General features: G+C 35.3%; 1 protein-coding gene across 1 annotated transcript; it reads right to left on the bottom strand.

Moving 5' to 3' along the window:
* Nucleotides 1-533: 533 nt before the first annotated feature.
* Nucleotides 534-4,258, bottom strand: LOC142173515 (uncharacterized). The gene is made up of 7 exons (XM_075239120.1): nucleotides 4,101-4,258; nucleotides 3,549-3,681; nucleotides 3,154-3,404; nucleotides 2,612-2,812; nucleotides 1,896-2,447; nucleotides 818-1,105; nucleotides 534-735 (listed from the first exon to the last, which is right to left on the bottom strand). The coding sequence occupies exons 1-7, from the start codon at nucleotides 4,256-4,258 to the stop codon at nucleotides 534-536; spliced, it is 1,785 nt and encodes a 594-aa protein (XP_075095221.1).
* Nucleotides 4,259-17,243: the final 12,985 nt, after the last annotated feature.

The raw sequence follows: 17,243 nt of genomic DNA, 5'->3' as shown, positions 1-17,243 counted from the left end.
GATTTAGAACTTCCAAAAGATGCATCGCCGAAATAGATTCAATTTGTACTTCTACATGCTCTAGTTAATCTGCTTGCACCTTAATCCCCACATAAACAGTAAGTTGCTCTTGTGCTAGTGCTCAAGCCAGAAATCCCATTATTTACTATCATTTAAACACAAAGAATCTCCATCAAAAGTGGAAGAACTCGTGGGGTTATCGTGTTCACTACACAAAATTATTACGATCGAATAATCAAAGAAATTTGCAGAGAGAACAAATCAGAACCCTAGTTCAGGGAGAAAGATAAAGGGAAAATTTTATTCAACGTAATAAACTGAGTTCTCTAACTTTTACAAATCAGCCAACTACTATATATATATACAAAGAAAAGAATGCTATATATGTAAAAGAATGGCTACTACTAAAACAAGGTTACAATTATAAATATAACTACGGGTCTTCCAGGTTGTCTTCATTATGGGCCAGTGGGCCCGTGTCTTTAAGTTGGGCTGAAGTAGATGTAGGAGAAGAATATGGTCCAACACCCCCGCTAGCTGGAATGGGGAACCAGGCCAAGCTTGGAGAGGAAAGAACAATGACAAATACCGGGTAAAGCTTTAGTGAAGACATCAACCAGCTGGGAAGTAGTAGAAACACCATGCAGATCAATGAGGCTAGATTGAAGCTTTTCATGCACAAAATGGAAGTCAATCTCAATATGTTTAGTGTGCTCATGAAACATATATAAGATTCTGAGCAATGTGGATAGCAGAACAATTGTCACAAAATACAGAAACATGAGAGAGGTAAGAAATGCCAAACTCACCCAGCAACCTGACCATCCAAACAATTTCAGCAACTAAATGCCTCAGGGCTCTGTTCTCAGCCTCTGTAGAAGAGAATGAAATAGTAGCTGGCTTCTTGGACTTCCAGGAAATAGAAGACCCAACTAAGAGTAACACAAAGCCACTAACAGACCTTCTAGAAGTAGAACAACTGGCCCAATCAGAGTCACAGAAACCAGTTATGGCAAAAGAAGAGGAGTTGTTGAATAGCAAACCCAACTCAAGTGTACGCACTAAATATCTCAACACATGCAACCCAGCTTCAAAATGAGGAACTCTGGATTGGGGCATAAATTGACTAAGATGTTGAACACTGTAAGAAATGTCAGGCCGAGTATGTTGAATAAAATTTAACTTGCCAACTAATTTTCTATACGAGGATGGGTCAGGAAGTAAGTCTACAGAATCAGCATCCAACTTAGAATGTATGCCAAAGGTGAAACAACAGAACTAACTTGGAGGCAATTAAATTCAGAAAGCAAATCCATAAGAAACTTCTGTTGAGTGACTACCAGACCTTGAGGATGCTTAGTGATTTGCAAACCTAAGAAATAGTGTGCTTCCCCCCAAATCTTTGATCCAAAATTGAGCATCCAAAAATTGTTTCAAGGCAGAAATTTTAGCATTATCATCACCAGTCAACAAAATGTCATCCATATAAATAGCTACAATAGTAAGGGAGCAACCAACCAGTTTAGTAAACAAGGAATAATTATTTTTACTAGGAATGTACCCCTATGACTGAAGATCTGAGGATAGATTTGCATACCACTGCCTTGAAGCTTGTCTAAGGCCATATAAAGACTTATTAAGTTTGCATACTAGAGGGACAAAAGGATCAGAGGAAACAACTTGTAGGCCAAGAGGTATCTTCATATACACCTCTTTATCTAAATCACCATGTAAAAAGGTATTATTCACACCCAATTGAAAAATAATCCAATATTTCTTAACAACAATACTAATAAAATGTCTAATAGTGGTAAGTTTAATAATAAGAGAAAATATTTCAGTAAAATCAACCCACTCTTGTTGAGTATCCCCTAATTACAAGCCTAGCTTTGTACCTTTCTATACTACCATATGCCTTTTGTTTAACCTTATAAACCCACTTAGAAGAAATATCCTTCTTACCAGAAGGTAAAGGTACAATTGTCCAAGTATTATTGGCCTCTAAGGCCTGCAATTCAGCCAACATAGCAGCCCGCCAAGCAGGGTTATACACATCCTGATGGTAAAATTGTGGTTCAAACAAGCAAGCATCAGAAGTAGAATTAGAGTCCTTTGAAACTGACACACTTGTGCAAACATAATCTTTTAGGTATGGTGGAGGGTTATGTGGTCTGGATGACCTCTTTAGAGAAACAAAAGGATCGCCAGAAGAGGAAGTAGAAGGAGAAGAGACATTAGGAGAAACAAGATAATCAGCAGGAGTAGAAATGGAAGAAGGAAAGAAAGCAGGGGGAGAAGAATTAGTATAAGGAAAGACAGATTCTTGGAATATAAAATATCTGGAAAAAATTACATTGTGCTTGGTCAAGTTGAGCAACTTATATGCTTTCTTAGTCATACTATATCCAAGAAATGCACAAGTAATAGTCCTTGATTGGAACTTGTCCCTATAAGGATTAGGAACAACATCAAAGCATAAACAACCAAAAACATTAAGGTGAGAGTAAGAGGGAGGCTAACCATACAACAACTCATAAGGTGGTTTATAATTGAGCAAGGGTGATAGGAACCTATTAGGTAAGTATCAGTGAGAAGACACTCCCCCCAGTACATAACAGACAACTTAGATTGAAACAATAGAGATTTAGCAGTTTCTAACAGCTGTTTGTCCTTCCTCTCCACAACTCTATTTTGTTGTGGAGTGTGGGGACAAGAAGTCTGATGTATAATACCCTGGGAGGATAAAAATGAAACATCTTCAACACTCCCTAACTCAAATGCATTGTCAGACCTAAGTGTCTTAACAGAGGAACTGAATTGATTTTGAACCAGAAAAATGAAAGATTTTAGAAGGGTGAAGGCATTTGTCTTAGTAGAAAGTAAATGAGTCCAGGTGGACCTTGAAAAAATATCTATAATGGTAAGAAAATATCTGAAACCATTGTAGGTTTGAGTATGATAAGGGCCCCATAAATCTACATGGACAAGTTAAAAAGGACTGATGGTTTTAATAGAACTATCAGGGAAGAAAGCCTTTGCTACCTAGCCATAGAAAAAATATTACAAACAAAAGACTATTTCTCGGATAACTTGTCTTTAATATGAGAAATTGATTTCATTTTATTAAAAGGCATATGACCAAATCTGAGATGCCAAGACATATCAAAATCGAAAGCAGAAGGAACAAGATGTACACCAGTAAAGATAGTCTTATTAGCTTCAATGGTATTTACAGTGTTTGTGGAAATAGAATCAGATGGACAAGCAACATAATTAGCAGAAATAGTGGAAACAACATCACCAACTGAAGTAGCAGAAATACAAGGCAGGAAAGAATCAGCTTGGAAGAGGTAGAGCTCATTGGAGATTTTACCAAAAACCAGAGGCCTCTTCAGAGAATGGCCCTGTAAAACACAATCATAAGATGAAAAAAGAGCTTTACAAGCAAGTTGTAAAAGAAGTTGATGCAAGGAAATCAGGTTATATTGAAATGAAGGCACAAACAAGACATTATACAGAACTATATGAGAGGATCCTGAACAAGTCACCTTAACTCTATAACCATCTGGCGGGATCACTAAGTAAGGAATTACTAGAGGTTTCATGTTGAATAAGAGAGATTTGTTAGGTTTCATATGATTTGTTACACCAGAATCTATTATCCAAGAATCACCTTCTAATCTAGACATATTGCAAGTAAAAACACAATAGTTGCTAACATCAAGACAATGCACCAAACCTACAAAGTTGGCAGATCCAAAAATGGAAAAGTCTTGGGGTGAGACCTTAGTTTGGTGGAACAGGTTCAACAAATGTTCATATTAATCTTTTGTAAAACCATGGTTATTGTTAGTAGACTGCTTAGAATGATTATGAGGAATATGAGCATCAAAAGTGACTACACTCTGAGAATCCGAGACATGAGCATAGGCTGTAGTCTTTTTGAATTTGTTTGGCTGGGAATTGTTAGGAGGACCACTATTAGGATAGCCATGTAGTTTGTAGCACTTTTCTATGGTGTGGCCAATTTTTCTGCAATACTTTCATACCAAATTGGCCTCTTAGATTCAAAAGCAACCTTCTATTGATAGGGCCTCTACATCCCATCAGTAGCAGGTCCAAGATATGATTTCTGAACACTTGTTGAGAAGGTGGTAGTCTCAGGAGAAAAGGAAGGTGTTGAAGATTGAGCCTCACACTGACTTTCATAATTGAGCAGCATAGAATATGCAGTGTCAATGTCTGAAAGAGGCTTCATTGCTAGAATATTCCTCCTAATAATGGTGTAAATATCATTTAACCCTATTAGAAATTGGTGCAACTTCTGATCCTCTTCCAATTTCTGAAAGGCTTCTTTACACCCACACACAATTAGGATAAGTGATGAAGTAGGCTAATTCATCCCATAACATTTTGATTCTAGAGAAATAGGCAGAAATGTTTGAGTTTTCTTGAGAAATTGAAGACAGATATTTGTGGGTTTGATAGACATTGGACCCATTAGGCTGATCATAACGTTTCTCTATATCCTTCCATAGCTTAGCAGCTGACTGTAACGATCCGATCGGTTATTTTGAGTATCTTAGCCCTGATCCCCTAAATTATGATTCCTCTATGCTATATTGTAGTTATGTAACTTGCTGGAATGGTTGGTGATGGTTTCTGGTGAGTTTCGGAGTAAAATGGGATACATAGTCCCTAAGTTGGAAAGTTAAGTCGTAGGAGTTGAGCGTAGTTTAACTTGTGTGACAATGACTCAGGAATGGAGTTTTGATGGTTCCAATAGCTTTGTATGGTTATTTTTGTCTTAGTAGAGTATCCGGATATTGATTTAGAGGTCCGTAGGTCATTTCGGCACGATTTGGCTCACGTTGAAAAATGAAAATTTTTTGAAAAGTTTGACCGGGAGTTGACTTTATTGATATCGGGGTCGGATCTTAATTATGGAAGTTGAAATAGGTATGTAATATCAATTATGACTTGTGTATAAAATTTGGTGTCAATCGGAGTTGTTTTGGTATGAATCGATATTAGGTTTCAGAATTTGAAAGTTCATAGTTCATAGGCTTGAATTTGGGTTGTGATTCGTAGAATTTACGTTGTTTTATGTGATTTTAAACCTCAAGTAAGTCCTTTATGTGTTTTGGAACTTGTTGGTATATTCGGACGGGGTACCGGGGTCCCCGGGTGTGATTCGGATTGAATCTGGAAGAATTTGGACTTGTTGAATTTTGCTGAAGGTGCCTAGCTTCTGCTGTCATCGCACCTGCGGAGGGTTTGGCCGCAGGTGCGGACTCGCAAAAGCGAGCAACTGGTCGCATAAGCGAAGTTGTCTTAGCCCAACTGGGAGCGCATGTGCGAGGATTTATCCGCATTTACGAGTCCGCAGGTGCGGAGGGGAGATCGCAAATGCGGACGAGGATGGCTCGGGCTCTGGTCGCATAAGCGGAGGGATTCTCCGCAGAAGCGGGCTCGCAGGTGCGAGCCATGGTCTGCAGAAGCGGAAATTGAGGACTTAAGTGTTTTTCGCACCTGCGATGGTTTTTCCGCAGGTGCGGCATCGCAAAAGCGACCCAAGGGCCGCTGAAGCGGAAGTCGCTGGGCAGAAAAGGGGAGGGTTTGAATCATAATTCATTTTGGGACTTTGAGCGCTCGGTTTGAGGCGAAAGTTTGAGGGATTTTCGGAGAGGATTTTGGGGTAAGGAATTCTAGCTCATTTTTGATTAATTCCCATGAATCTATTGATAAATTCATCATTTAATTAGTGTTTTGAAGTTTGAAATTGGGAAAAAATGGTAGAAACTCCTTAGGCTAAATTTTTGAGTTTTGAAAGGCGAAATGAGGTCGGATTTGAGTAATTTTTATATGGTTGGACTCGATATCGAATGGGGGTTCATTTGTTGTAATTTTGGTCGAGTTCTAAGATGCGGGCCCGAGCCCGGGGTAACTTTTTGGGTCAATTTCTCAATTCTTAGCAAAAATCAAAATTTCATTGTTTGAATTAGTTTCCTATAGTTATATTTATAGATTGTTTTGGCTAGATTCGAGCCGTTCGGAGTTGAAAAATTGAGGAAAATATCTTCTAGTTGATTGATTTAGCGTGGTTTGAGGTAAGTGACTTATCTAACTTTGTGTGGGAGAAATTTTCCTTAGGATTTGGCATTGTTATGATATGTGAAAGTCGTGTACGCAAGGTGACGAGTGTGTACACGGGATAAATGTGAAATTTCTGATTTTTAGCTATGTTGTTCTCTTTCATGCTTTAATTGAGTTACTTTAACATGTTGTAGCCCTCATAATTAGTCTAATTTCAGATGCTTACTTGTCTTATCTCTTATTTGCAAGTTGCCCTACATGTTTTGTTGAATTACTTGCTTTCTTTTATTCCATATTCATTATTTAACTGTTGAATTCTTACTTGAAATTGCTATTCTTGGAATATCATGTTGTTGAATTTGGTATTGAGTTGCAAATGCCGTGGTTCCTATTGAGGTAAAGTGTAAGTTATGAGACATCATTTTATTGAGTTACTCTCCGGTTGTTATTGTTGATACTTATGTACATTGTGGTTGAGTCGTGGGCTCTTTATTGTGAAATTGTGTTATTGCTTGATTTTCTGGCAAGTTGTGATATATGGGCACTTGAGGTGCGAATTGTGATATGTTGTGATATTGATGCACATGCGGTGGTATAAGGTCTGGGTGTTGAAACACATGTGGTGAGATAAGGTAGGCTTGATACGTGTGGCTAGTAGGGGAACTATTAGAAGCCATGCAGTGTGATAAGGTGGGCTAAAACGCGGGATACTATTTCGAAAAAATAATTTTTTAAACTAAATGTAAAGGCTCACGCGATGATATAAGGAAAGGTTGTGAGTTATTTTTATGATTTGGGACTATGAGACGGTACCTCGATAGTGGCCCTTGTTGATATTTCCTTATTTGTTGTAGTTGCTTTGGTTGTTTGTTTTCTTAATATGTTAATCCTTGCTTCCTTCCGTGTTGTATTAACTGTCTTGATTCTGTGTTGTTAATTTTCATAAATTTCCTTATTGCTTCATTTCCATTGTATTTATTATCATTATATCTTTCGCCTTATTTCTTATTATCTCCCGTAGAGCCTTCACCTGACCTCGTCACTACTCTACTGAGATTAGGCTTGGCACTTACGGGGTACCGTTGGGGTGTATTCATACTACACTTCTACATATCGTTTTGTGCAGATCTAGGTACTTCCTATCAGTCCCGACACTAGTGAGTTGAGGTTGCTTTGGAGATTTCAAGGTATACCTGCCCGCGTCCGTAGGCCTCGGAGTCCCCTTCTATCCTGTTTTTTTCTTCTTTCATTACACTATCTTTGACAGTGATGTATTTATTCAGAATTGTTACTAGAGCTTGTGACTTATACTTCACCAGGTTTTGGGGATTGTACATTTTGAGTTACAAATTTTATTTATGCAGTTGTGGAAGTTTTGAGCTTTTTAAGTTGTTATTTCAATTTTTCTGCATGTTGATAGGCTTACCTAGTTTTAGAGACTAGGTGCCCACGACTTCCTACGGAGGAAATTTGGGATCGTGATACTGACTCAGTATACATTACACTCTCTCAAATTTCAGCTTCTAGACTATTCAAAATCCATGCAATCACCAGTTCATTGCATCAGCACCAAGCCTCAAACAATGGTGAAGTGGAATTAGGTTTGCAAATAGTTCCATTTATTATTCCTAGCTTATTTTTACATGACAATCCAATCAACATTCCCCGACACCAACTACCATAACCCATTCCATTGAATCTCAACAACAATAATAGTTCCAGGATTAATAGTTAAATAGAGTATAGTGGGTGAGAAGATTCGGCAGTACTTGTATTAGAACCAGTCGCAACAGAGGTGGTAGAATCAGTGTTCACCATATTAAAATTAGGGTGCAAAGAAAATTAGGGCATACAGTAGTGAAATACAAAAATTGAAAGAGAATACCGGTCTTCTTCAATAACTTAAAGAAGCAATAGTCTCGTGTAGAAAACAAAAGAAAAACTTCACCAGAAACCACCGCAGAAAATCGCCTCCGGCCACCACAACAGGTCGAACAAAAAATCAGAACCAACTTTTGAGGGTAACATCGGACGGTAGCTAACGGTCTGATCTATCGATTTCCATGCTCTGATACCATATTACGATCGAATAATCAAAGCAATTTGTAGAGAGAACAAATCAGAACCCTAGTTCTAAAAGAAAGATAAAGGGAAAATTTTATTCAACGTAATAAATTGAGTTCTTTATCTTTTACAAACAACCAACTACTATATATATACAAAGTAAAGAATACTATATGTGTAAAAGAATGGCTACTACTAAGACAAGGTTACAATTATAAATATAACTAAGGGTCTTTCAGGTTGTCTTTATTATGGGCCAATTGGCATGTGTCTTCAAGTTAGGCTGAAATGGATGTAGGAGAAGAATGCGGTCCAATAAAAACTCCTTCTAGCTATTTCCGAAAGTTATTTTTTGCATGATCGTTCTCATCCAATTGCCGTAGGAAGCTTCCTTCCATTTCACTCAGTGATTCGATTTCATCTCTGTCTTCACTGCTGTAGCTGTAACGAGGTTTCTCATCATCATCTTCTGATGCGGGCCCTGTTGATTCACATCTAGTCTCCATCTCTCGTTGAGTGTCAAATTCCTTCTCAGTTTGTCTATCGGAAAAACTAGATGACATGGGCAAATATCCTTCATCTTCTGTCTCCCCACGTTCTCGTAGTGTTTTCACAGTCAGGGTCTTTAGTAAGTTCATCACTTGAACAACGTGCATGAGTGCTGTCAATGGATCAGACATCTGATACCAGAACAACAAATGAAATAAAATGCTTCAACCAGTTAGTGAATTTAAGATTCTGTATGCCTTGACAGAAGTATATTCCACTTACCTTTGTCATATTTAGGGAGAAAACCATCGCAATATTTCTGGCATTCATTTTGTTGGATTCCTCTTGCTCAACAACATCAGCCATTAGCTCAATTGCCCAGTTGAGCAACGTGGTCTCAGTTGGTTTAAGCTGTTCCACAAGCTCGATAAATTCCTCCTCCGCGTTGCACTGCAAAACCTATTCTGGTGAAAGCCCGTCAAGCACACTTGCTGGAAGCCCGTCAAGTACACCTGTTCTGAAAGCACATGCCATTTCTGTTAGGATTTTATCCTGATTTTCTTTCCATATTTGAATTCTTGAAGGAAGGAAAAATATTTACCATAATTGATTGTATTCTTTCTAAAAGGAAAATATATATATCTCTTCCATATTTGATAGATCTCTTTCTTGTAGGAAAAGCCTCTTAAAGAGCTTTGTTTAGGGGGAGATTTTCTTTCTATAATTTTTTTTCTTTTATATTAGTTTTATCATATGTAGGTCAATTGACCAAACCATATTAAAGTATTATGTTTATTTTAGTATACCTTTTTGTGTCGTCTGATTTATCGTCATCATAGTTGCTTCGTTAACTTCCGCATGACGCCTTGTTATTTTTGATTCCAACAAGTGGTATCAGAACTAATGGTTTAAGTAAGATTGAAGATATGTTGAAGGCGGGTTCAGATCAAGCAACAACCAATTTTACGATAATGAAGATTTTTATCAACAACAAATAATGTCGAATACTACATTTGGGGATAAACTTCCAACCCTTGCTTACTTTTAACGCATGGGCTCCCACGGCTCCAATACTTTTAACCTGTGCTCACTTTCAACACATGAGGCTCCATTTTTTCCCCAGTCATACCTACTTTTAATAATGGCAAGCATCAGTGATGAAGATTATGTGAAGAAAGAGGATCAAACTTTGTCAAAAGAATTCAGGCTAAAGGAGAGAATTGTTACGATTTTGTCCGGATTTTCTTTCCATACCTTGAAGGAAGGAAAAATATTTACCAAAATTGATTGCACCTTTTCCAAAAGAAAAATATATATCTCTTCCATATTTGATAGATCTCTTTCTTGTAGGAAAAAGTTGTGGACCTCTATAAATTGAGCATCCCTCCTTCATAGAAAAACATAACAATAATATTCACAATGTAGATTAAAAGAGTTTTGTTTAGGGGAGATTTTTTTCTCTATAGTTTTTTTTCTTCTTTTATATTAGTTTTATCATATGTAGGTCAATTGACCAAACCACATTAAAGTATTATATCTCTTTTAATATATCTTTTTGTATCGTCTAATTTATCGTCATCATAGTTGCTTCATTAGCTTCCGCATAGCGTCTTGTTATTTTCGATCCCGACAGTCTCTAGTTTCTTTCTTCTTTTTATTTTTTTATCCTTCTGTTGCTTAGTGCGGGAGAAGACAGAGATAAAGAATATTGACTGCTTCACGGTCAAGTGCAATAAAGTGTTATCAACGGTCAAGATTCTAATCCCCCATCAGGAAGATAAGAATTATAGAATTTTCATCAAATTGAAGCAGAGTACAAAACTACAAATACTTTGTAAATTACTTACATTTCAACTCTCCTTTCCCCCCTTTGAATTTGACAGCCACTTTTTTCTTATTTATTCACAGTAAATTTTATCTACTAATACTGTACAGTATTTATTATAATAGTTTGATTTGATTGTTCCAGCATGTGATGTACCCCCCGATTTGTTTAATGTAACTGTTCTAACATGTGACGTACCCACTGTCTATTTACTAAAATATAAAACGGCAAATCGTCAAATATATTACTCTACTTTCGAAAATGGTCTAAGAATACCTCTCGTTATACTATTGGGTTATTTATACCTCTGCAGTCATACTTTGGGTTCAAATATACCCCACATTTAAACGGAGAGACACGTGTCATCGTCCTGTTAGTCAATTCTAAATATATCTTAATTAATTAAAAAGATCCATTACCCATACCCGAAAAATAATTTTTTTTTTTGTAAAAACTGGAAAAAACTGAAATTATTTTTACTAAAAACTGAAAAAAAATGAAAATATTTTTTTTTTCAGTTTTTACAAAAAAACTGCTTTAGAAAAAACTGAAAAATATTTTCTAAAATATTATTTTTGTAAAAATTGGAAAATAAAAAAGCTGAAAATCAATTTTCTAAAGCAATTAAAAACTAGAAAAAACTGAAATATTTTTAACTAAAAACTGAAAAAAAAGAATTTTTTTTTTCAATCTTTACAAAAACATTGCTTTAAAAATTTCAGTTTTTTTTTTCCAGTTTTTACAAAAATATTATTTTAGAAAATATTTTTCAGCTTTTTTTAAAAGCAATGATTTTGTAAAAACTGGAAAAAAAAATATTTTCATTTTTTTTTTCAGTTTTTAGTAAAACAATTTTCAGTTTTTCCAGTTTTTACAAAAAAAATTACTTTAGAAAATTGAATTTCAGTTTTGTTTTCAGTTTTTACAAAAATATTATTTTAGAAAATATTTTTTAGTTTTTTCTAAAGCAGTTTTTTTGTAAAAACTGAAAAAAAAAATATTTTCGTTTTTAGTAAAAATAATTTCGGTTTTTTTCCAGTTTTTACAAAAAAAATATATTATTTTTCGAGTATAGGTAATGAGTCTTTTTAATTAATTAGGAGATATTTAGAATTGACCAACAGGACGACGACACGTGTCCCTCCGTTTAAACGAGGGGTATATTTGAACCCAAAGTATGATTGCAGAGGTACAAATAACCCAATAGTATAACGAAGGGTATTCTTAGGCCATTTTCGAAAGTAGAGAGGTATTTGCCGAATATAAAAGCACAAGCTGAGCAACTCAGCAACAGTGGAGAGATACTATGAATATCTCGATTCTAACGTTATCACCATGCTAAAAGAAATTAAATCAATAATTTTATTTCATTTTTACCTTGCAAAAGTTATTTGAGTCAAGTTTAAGTGCATTTTCCAAGCGATTAACCTTGGTTTGGGTAAACACCTCCCTGCGATTGACTGTCTTATATCGTATAAATATTTTTAGTGTAGTCAGTAAATAAAACATAAATCCAAAGCAAAATAGCTGGCAACCTTTAGACGTACGTTGTGAAAAAATAAGTATTTTCTTTTGTAAATTATTGAGATTAGTAAAAATAATTCAAATATGGTCGTGAATGTTCTCATTATGAGTAGTTGTAGGTGAGGTGTTTTAATGTGTGGAAGAGTTTAAACTTATAGGCATGTGATTCTTACACAAAGGCTTGCATTGTGGTTAAACAACTCATTATTACTTTGGAGGCTTCACTTGTACTTTAAAAAACTTAAGTTGTTTCATTAGGGAAGCTTCTTAGGAGATCTTTTAGAAGAATTCATCGTAATTTAACATAGTTTACTTAATTTCAATATTATGTGACACACTCTTTCCTTTTTACTCAGTTGTTAAGAGAATGACATGTTTCTATATTTATTAAAATTTTAACTTAAATTTTTTATTTTACCTGGAGATGCTTTATGGTCAAAAGAATTTTTATAACTCATTTTAGACCATATACTTTATAAGTCTTTATTTTTTTCTAGAACTTCGAGCTCAGTCAAACACCCGCAAATAAATTGGGATTGAGGGAGTATACATTATTTTTCAGATTCATTGTTAAAAATCTTTTGGAATTAGATGAACCAAAACTGATTCTATCTCACCTATCCTCTTGTGGCTGGTCTAGATGGTTGGCTTCTCAAACTTATAATTGACACCTTCACGTTTCTTTCCTACAACTAATTAATAGAAGCCTAAATTAATCTGATTCGGTAGGATATATATTAGCCAAGAAGTGTAAGATTCCTATTGAGTTTGCAGAAATAGACTCACTACAGTTAGTTGACTTGAAGAATTGTAAGTTTGTAACCATTGTCTTGTGTAATGAACCTACAATGATCCAGGTGAGTAAATGTATTATAGTCCAGAATGAACTTTCAGTAATTGATGTTGACTCAATATATTTGTTTGATAAAAAAAGCTAATTAAATTAGAAAAATGATACAGATCAAAATGGTGTTAGATGTTATTTTGTGTAGTAATAGATGAATATTTTCCGTTGAAGATTTGAGGCCAACCGTGCTTAAGGTCTTATAATGTTGGAACTATAGTTTCGGCTTGTATAAAGAAATGACCCCAAGATATTTTACTTCTGTGTCTTCGTTCAGATGACGATTCAGATGAGACACTTGATTCAGAAGATGATGATGATGGTGATGACGATGCTGAAAAAGAAGAAAAAGATGATGATGATGATGACAACGACCGAAGAATTGTTCAGTTTTATCATGGATAGTGCAAACTTTAGTTTTGGTCATAATTCATAATGTAAAAAGGATGAGTTATATTTTTCATTTAGGCACTCAAACTAAAAGGTGTATCTATTGAACACATGAACTAAATCATATTGTGAACACATTGCTCACATGACATAACAAGTGTAATACACTCTCCTTTGAGAGAGTGGAAAGCCTTAATTTCTCTTTTTATATATATATATATAACTAGTAAATCTATCCGCGCTTCGCGCGATCATAAACAAATGAATTACCGATTTCTTTTACTTTTTTATAAATTTACAAAAATTAATCAAAATTTGCATTTAGACTTTAATCCAACTTGCAAGTTTAGCCGTATGATAAATAGATATGCAATTTGATAAAGTTCAAAAGCTCATGAACCCAAGTTGAGGGATAAAGAAATACAATATCAAACTCACGACTTGCTCCTGAGTCCTGTCCTACCTTCAACCTAAATGCTACATGTCTAAATCAAACATATATAAAATAGTCCTCATTACACACATGATATATATCTTCCCGCTGCACATCAATCATGTTGTAAATTCACTTGTCTACTTTTGACTTAACCTGCATTCAGATAATATTTAATTTTCTCTGTTATACCCTGGTGAATGAGAAATGTGAAAGCTAGAAGAGGGATCTAAATGGATGATTTAGCTTCAAATGTCTACCAGCTTACTGAGGCGGCACAATCTAGGGTGTGTTTGGTACGGATGAAAAATATTTTCCCATTTTTTTATGTTTGGTTAACATAAATAGTTTGGAAAATATTTTTCCTATCAACATATTTTTCTTTAATTGGGGAAAAATATTTTCCCTAAAATTTGAAGGGAAAATATTTTCCTGAAAACAAAATGCGCGTCTCACTTGCCTCCCCTCCCTCCCCCCGCCCCTCCCTCGCTGTTTCCCAAATCAGTCGATTCATTCTCTCCCTTCTCTCGATCTCGCTTCACTCTGATTTCTCTCTCTTCAATCTCGGGTTTTAAGTTCCTCCGCTATCGCACCAATCTAGAATTTTGGCAAAGCTTTACTCTGTTCTCCTCCGCTCATCGCCGCGCTAATCTACCGCTTTTCGGCAACAACACGGTATTTTTCGTCGATACTTTGTAATGTATTTTTTTTTTATTTTTTGTTTTATGTTGTTTCATCTTTATTTTCCTAAATGCTTTGTGATCTTGGTTGTGCATTTGTGTTCTGATTTGTCGATCTCTCTACTTCTGGTAAACCCTAGTAAATGTTAGAAGTTAAAAAAAAAATTCCTCCATTTTTCTTCTTATGATTTCTAATAATAACAATTGAAGGTTGCTCTATAGTGTGTAGAAAGATTAAAGTTTCTAACATGTATTACCATTTTTAGCATCTGTTGCTCGTACTAATGGTACAAATGCAAATTGGCTTTGGTACTTCCTCTTTTTTTTCTTGAAGAGACAAAGTTACATACTTTTAATCCACTCTTTTTTTTTTTAATTCTCTCTCTCTCTCTCTTTGCTTTTCTTTTCGCTCACCTCATTTTGATCCCTCATTTTAGAGTCATTGAAAAATATTTGATCGAACCTTTTAGGGGTTGCCTACGTATCATGTCGCCGCATGAATCAGATTAATACGTAGTTCAGGGACATGACTAATTTATTTATTTTTATTACTCATATTTACAAAAACAAAAAAAATCTTTTTGGTTCGTTTTCGAATTTTTCTAAAACAACATCTTTTTCATTGATTTTCAACTTTTCCCTTTTTTGTTTTGATACAAGACTTAAAAAAAACTTACATAAAGACAAACATTTAAACAAAGACCGGACTCGACACAAACACACTTTTTAAGATAAAGGCCAAAAAAACAAGACTTAAAAACCAAAAGACTCCTAAAGACTCAAAGACAACAAAAGAACAATCAAAAGGACTGCTAACTAATGGACTCTAATCTCTGCAGTAGAATCCACCAGCATCACTGTAATCAAGGCGCTTGTTCCTGCGGTTGACCCCCAACATTGCGGTATATCCTCTCTGTAAGGCCCCGTTAAAATTTTCTAATGATTTAAGATTTTAAAGTGCGCTAGCGGTATTTGGAAATAATGTGTTTGAGTATTAAAGGAGACCCATGGGATAGAAACACATTATTTTGAAATGAAAATATACGTTTAGGGTGTGTTGGAACATACAAAGGAGTTTTGTGAATAGCAAGAACTTGTGTGGAACAAGTTGGATACATTAAGTGGAAAGGATGTCCCAATTCTCACAACATCCTACTTTAAACGCATGCTGCCACCAAACTATAAAGACTTAGGAGGTGATACCTATAAAATTAAAGCCCTTTGAGTCTAATTTCCAACTCATTAAACCGTTCGTCATTTGGATATGTATATAGAAAGTTATGGCTATTTTACTGGACCTGTGTCATATGCCCGCCCAGATGCGCGGCCGCGCATATTTGAGAGTTCTTGCCTTGTGTGCGCGGCTAGATGCGCGGTCACTTGCCCAGGTGCGTGTCCGCACACATAGGAGCCATTAAATACCCCCAAAGCCGGGTAAAGAGAGGGCTGAGTCATTTCTTTGAGCTAGGACTTGCATATCAAGGGGAATCCGTCCAACACCTCCCTCCTATGAACCAAGGTAATATTTTTGGAGTAATTTTGAGTTGATTACTACTCCTAAATACTTGTATTAATAAGGATTAATCTTGAAGATCCATAGATTTCTATTTAAATCCCCAAATTGGTCAAGAACACTATAAGTTGGGATTCTCAAGAGTTTCACTATAAGAGGTATGTCTACAATCTCTAACTAATCTATGATGATTACTTATGTATGAAATATGTGCTAAGACTTATGGGATGGTGATTGGAAGCCACAAATGCCTAACCTAGGTTGTGTTGGTATTGTAGAGATTGTAAAATAAATTAATTGATAAGATTTATGGGTTGTGAGTGAATTGTTGGGCATACATGTGCTAATGGAATTTGTGGATGGCCTAGAAATGATTGCGAGGTGAATCATTAGTGTGGAAGGTGGTTGTTAGGTAAAAATTTTTATTTGAGAAGGTTGTAGAAAGATATGCACACTAGATATTTGATAAAAAGTCTAAATGACTTAAAGTATAGAAATCTTGCTAATATTGGTGCAATTGTGTTTCATTGTTGTAGATTGAAGTTGTTTAGTGTGGTGCAATGTCGTAGTATTATTAAGGGGTGAATTCCAGGTATGTTGGCTAAACTACTCTTTTAGAAATAAATTCCATGATGTTCCCGCAAGTTTCAAGTATTGTTGACTCAAGTTCCTTATTCTATGTTCCGAGATGTTCCCAATAAATTCGATTATCTCGAATAAGCAAAGTGTCGAGAATTATGTATTCAAAACGTGTTACAAATATTCCTATCACATTATGTTATCCTTTGAGAATGTGTTCAAGAATGATATGTGTATTAAAATGCTATGTCTTTGAGTCAGGTTTCAAATGAAGGCTATGGTGCCAAATTGTGTAAGAATATCTCAATATGCTTAAGACTCTTAATTGCTCATATGTGTACCTAAAGTCTTGATTGGAAATGTCTTATTGTTGATAATCTATAAAGATGGTTGGAAGTGAAATAAGTGAATTGGGGGTATAAAGTGTGGCCAACATGCCAAGAGTGAAAGTTATACTTGTGGCTAATGGTGCCAATGAAATAGGATGATGTGGGAAAGATTATGAAATGAGCTTTGACTCAACTGTTCCAAAATTATTTCAAAAATAGAATTGCCTAAAAGCTTATGTACTCAAGTCATGCCCATATTTGGCTGTTTTCACACGTTATATTTTGTGAGTATTTCTAATGTATTTTGCGTTCTTACATATTCGTGAGTGGAAATTGTGTATTTCTCTTTTTGGGAAAAAGTATTTCAAGAATAAATGGTATGCTACTTGTTGACGATTTTAACTTGCGTATCAGTTGCCAATTATTTTACTTCATTTTTCAAAAAGAAATCTATTGTGCTTAAATTGTTCATTTCTA

This window comes from Nicotiana tabacum, chromosome 19 (genome assembly GCF_000715075.1).
Source record: "Nicotiana tabacum cultivar K326 chromosome 19, ASM71507v2, whole genome shotgun sequence".
NCBI classification, from domain to species: Eukaryota; Viridiplantae; Streptophyta; class Magnoliopsida; order Solanales; family Solanaceae; genus Nicotiana; species Nicotiana tabacum.
The sequence above is the reverse complement of the archived record's forward strand: the minus strand, read 5'-3'. Positions and strand labels throughout refer to the sequence as shown.